Source organism: Echinops telfairi, unplaced genomic scaffold (genome assembly GCF_000313985.2).
Source record: "Echinops telfairi isolate 266 unplaced genomic scaffold, ASM31398v2 ScPeMD7_7458;HRSCAF=8496, whole genome shotgun sequence".
Classification (NCBI taxonomy): Eukaryota; Metazoa; Chordata; class Mammalia; order Afrosoricida; family Tenrecidae; genus Echinops; species Echinops telfairi.
Window position 1 is genome coordinate 14,856,516 of NW_022111358.1, and position 4,068 is coordinate 14,860,583.

Below are 4,068 nucleotides of genomic sequence, written 5' to 3' on the forward strand. Positions count from 1 at the left end.
TTTCAAAGCATTCTCTTCCCACTTGAGCCCGCTATCAGCTACCCATTTCTTTCCCCTACCTCACGAACCCTTGATAAGTTATAGATTTTTATTTCCATATCTTACATCATCCTCCATCACCCTTCACCCACTTCTCTGTTACCCGTCCCCCTGGGAGGGAGTTCTAGATTGACCCTTATGACCGGTTCCCCCTTTCTTCCTCCCACTCTCCCCTAATCCTACTAGTGTCTCTACTCTCATTGTTGGCCCTGAGGGATTTATCACATTTCTTAACAATAAGAATTTACACCTGAACTTTCAAATCACAAAATAGTATCCTTTCTGAAAAGCAGACTATGTAATGCAAGATTCCTTAGAAGAAAAATTATCCACCGTGCTTAGCCTTAGACATATCTGGACAGATGTGAGTTTTATAAAGTTTGTAGCATAGCAAATTAGGCTTGACTTATGGTACAGGCATCAGAAAATGATATTCTTCATTTCAGAGCATTTACCATTGATATTTCTGTTTAGTTGGGAGAACAAAGCCCACTCCTAACAATAAACAGGGATGTGCAAGGCACTTGAAAAAGTGAGTCAATGTGAAAACTTCAACTACAGAATTAACTTGTTATGAAATGCTGATTCTGTTAATGTTTTGATTTCAGAGCCTGAGTGCCAATTATAAAAAAAGAGTTCAATTTGAACATATAGGGTCACCATGAGTTGGAATTGGCTTGATGGCAGTGAGTTTGTTTTATTTTGAATACTGTAACTATAAAGTAAAAATATCTTTTAAAAACCAGTCAATTTTCTATTCTAATGTGGAATTACCTGTTGTCATGGATCCATAACACGGCAGTATCAATAAGCCATCCAGAGTGGTATCTTGAACATCATAATCATAATCAACAGACTCCGCCATCTGAAAAAGTAGCTCACAACTTTTTTCGATTTCAAACTGGCCTGAAATGGGGAGAAAAATAACTCCAGGAACTGAACAGCACAATCAATTTAAAAACAAAACAAAAATAAAAGCCAAGAAACTAGAAAGAAATTAAATCTGCATAATAGTTATTGTAACTCTTTCATTTGACCCAAATGATATGAACATAAAAGAGTTTAAGTTTTAAAAAACGATTTTACCACACACGTGATCACAACAAAATAAAATAAAAAAAAACACAGCTCTCATGAAATGTAAATATCCGAAGAAATGAAAATGTTTATAATCTTCAAGCCTTTGATCTTGCTAATACAGTTTTCAAGGAAGACTCAGTAAAGTTCATTGTTAACATACAGAATGTTAAGTGGACATACTGCCTTTAGATGTGAATTAAAATACTTATGCACACTAAAAAAGACAAAGATTGTCATGTTTCACTTCTGACAGTGTAGGAGAGAAAAGGTGAGCAATGAAGCACTTCATTCCTATTACAGGATGCTGTTACTTGAAGAAGAATCACCTAAGTCTGAGATTTAACTGTTCTATTTTTGACCTCCAAAAAACTGCCAAAGACCTGAATTCCACACTTTACATACTGTTATAACACAGCACCACCCCACCACCATTCAGAAAAGGAGCTGATGGGATGTCTTTTGAAATATGGCATTAATCGCTCACTCAGGACAATTTCGTCTGGGAATAGCTCTACATAAGACAGACCCATAAAAATGATAATACTTCACTTCTTAACATCCTTTTACTAAAAGATCAATGTGTTTCAGACATATTCACTACAAAGCAAGGCTATTTCTCATAGTAGTGTAGCATGACCTCATATATCTTATATCTAAAACTACTCAGATAAAAATAAGCAGCCAGGGCAACAGTTGAGAAGAGTTTAGATTTCCAACATGAGGTAGCACTCTATCATCTTGCCACACACTGCTCTCAAAAAGAGTACACATTTGTCAACCTGACACTGAATGCTCACCAGTCAGGAAAACCAAGATGTCTCCAGCCATTTCATTCAAATGGATGTCCATGGTCACTTTCACAATCTAAAACAAGAAACACAAGTATAACATGCTAGTGGAAATATAGTTCCTCCTCATCACTATCTTCCCTTGCTTTACAGAAAACCAAGTTCTCAAAGTCCCAGGACATACAAGATTGTCATTAAAATAGTAAAGGGAACAAATGAATCATCAAACTACGTAACTTAAATCATAGATTCAAAAGAGACATAAAAAAGTAGAGGAGCTCATACCAAAGGCTCAAGTAGAAACTGTTTTGGAAATGTTGATGGAAACATGTACAAGTGTGTTTAATATTATTGAATGAGTGTTATAAGATTTGTAAGAGCCCCCCAACAAAATTTTTTTTTTTAAAGGATGCCAACAAATACCGCTTGTATATATGCTGTATTTTCTCTGTCTCGTGGACCAATCAAATTGCAGAATTTCTCTCTGACAGGATACAGTCTTCCAGGTATATCAAATATTGGACAATTTCCAAAGAATGCAGAAAGTTTGGCTAATTCCATAGTTGCTGACATCACCACCACCTTTAAATGTTCCTTCCTATTAGGAGATTTCTCCTGAAATAGCTTCTTCAATAAACCAAATAAAATGTCCTGAAAGAAAAACAAACTTAACTGTCAGGTTATTTAAAATATATTGTTATTCTAACAAGGTAATTCTTATTTCACCAGATTAAAATATAAGAAAAGCCAATTTTGTATACAATAAAAAGCTGTCTCCAAAAAGTATACTATATACTTGACAATATAAACTCAATATATTAAAATACTCACTGTAGTTAGAGTTCTCTCATGAGCTTCATCCAAAATAATGACACTGAATTTAGTAAGATTTGGATCTCCCAGAATATGTTTCAGTAAACATCCATCAGTCATGTATTTAATTGCTGTTTCCTAACGAACAAACAGAAGATACTACAAGTTACAGTACCACCAAATTTCATTACTTCTCCCAAATTTTCCTCCAAATTTAAACATTAAGTTATCACACTAATATGACTAAATGAGAACATTAAGTAGTTCATGAGAATGGTAAATGAGAAGTGTAACTTGTAGACAGAAATGAGGAACAGAAAGGAGTATTTCTTAATCCTGATATGCAAATTGTAACTATGAAAAAGAAGACAATTTAAAACTCAGTACAATACAGTTATAGATGTTTAATAAATATTTGCTTTTTTTAAATAGAGTTGTCAGATTTGCACTAACTTCAATACAAATTAAACTACATGTTAAATTTAACCTACATGCCCAAATCCTGAAAAACATAAAACAAGAGAATCCTAAGAAAAATATACACAGCTTGTCAACTAAAACATTAACAATGAGCAACAAAAGCTAAGTCTAGTCTGAGGCTTTCTTTCTTTAAAATATGAGATTTTAAAATTAAAATCTTCCCTAACTTTATCTATTCCATTCAGTAAGCTTTTAGTATTTGAAAGAATACCAAAAAATATTTTGAGTACCTTAGAGCTGCAATCATCAAAACGAACTTGGTATCCTACTTTGGATCCCAATGTACACTTCATTTCTTCAGCTACTCTCTGAGCAACAGATATGGCTGCCACTTTTCGTGGTTGAGTTACACCAATCATACCATGTTGTGAAAACCCTATCAAAACCAAAGATAAAAACCTAATGTCAACAATTGCTTCTATCTACTAAAGCCAAGAGGAACTACTGTGGTGCAGTGATTAATAAGGGTTCTACTGTTATACAAAGGTTGGTGGTTCAAACCCACTAGCTACTACTCAAGAGCAAGCTGTGGCAGTCTGCTTCTGTAAAGGAGATTACAGCCTTGGAAACTTTATGGGAAGTTCTACTCTGTCCTATATAAATTGGGATCGATTTGATAGCAATTGGTTTAGTTTTTTGTTTGCTTGTTTTAAGAGCGAAATCTTTGTGATCAAAAGAAAATCCTGCAAATTAACATATTCACATCTCCAAACATATGTATTGTATATAATAAATATCAATAACCATCCCCAATGTGTATATTTTAATAAGTTTGGGGTTCTGGTTTGTTTGCAAGCCCAGTGTACAGAATGGGTCAAGGATTCATTGGTGGAGGAGGAGGTGGTAGTGGTGGTGGTGGAGGTGGTGG

At 34.5% G+C, this 4,068-nt stretch overlaps 1 protein-coding gene across 1 annotated transcript in view; it reads right to left on the bottom strand.

Moving 5' to 3' along the window:
- Nucleotides 1-4,068, bottom strand: part of DHX40 (DEAH-box helicase 40) — a 56,347-nt gene that overhangs the window by 49,494 nt on the left and 2,785 nt on the right. The window contains exons 3-7 of the mRNA XM_004707011.3: nt 3,431-3,576; nt 2,739-2,858; nt 2,331-2,558; nt 1,917-1,983; nt 814-945 (exon numbers count right to left, since the gene is read on the bottom strand). Coding sequence (XP_004707068.1) covers nt 814-945; nt 1,917-1,983; nt 2,331-2,558; nt 2,739-2,858; nt 3,431-3,576 — 693 coding nt within the window. The remainder of the gene's footprint in view (nt 1-813; nt 946-1,916; nt 1,984-2,330; nt 2,559-2,738; nt 2,859-3,430; nt 3,577-4,068) is intronic.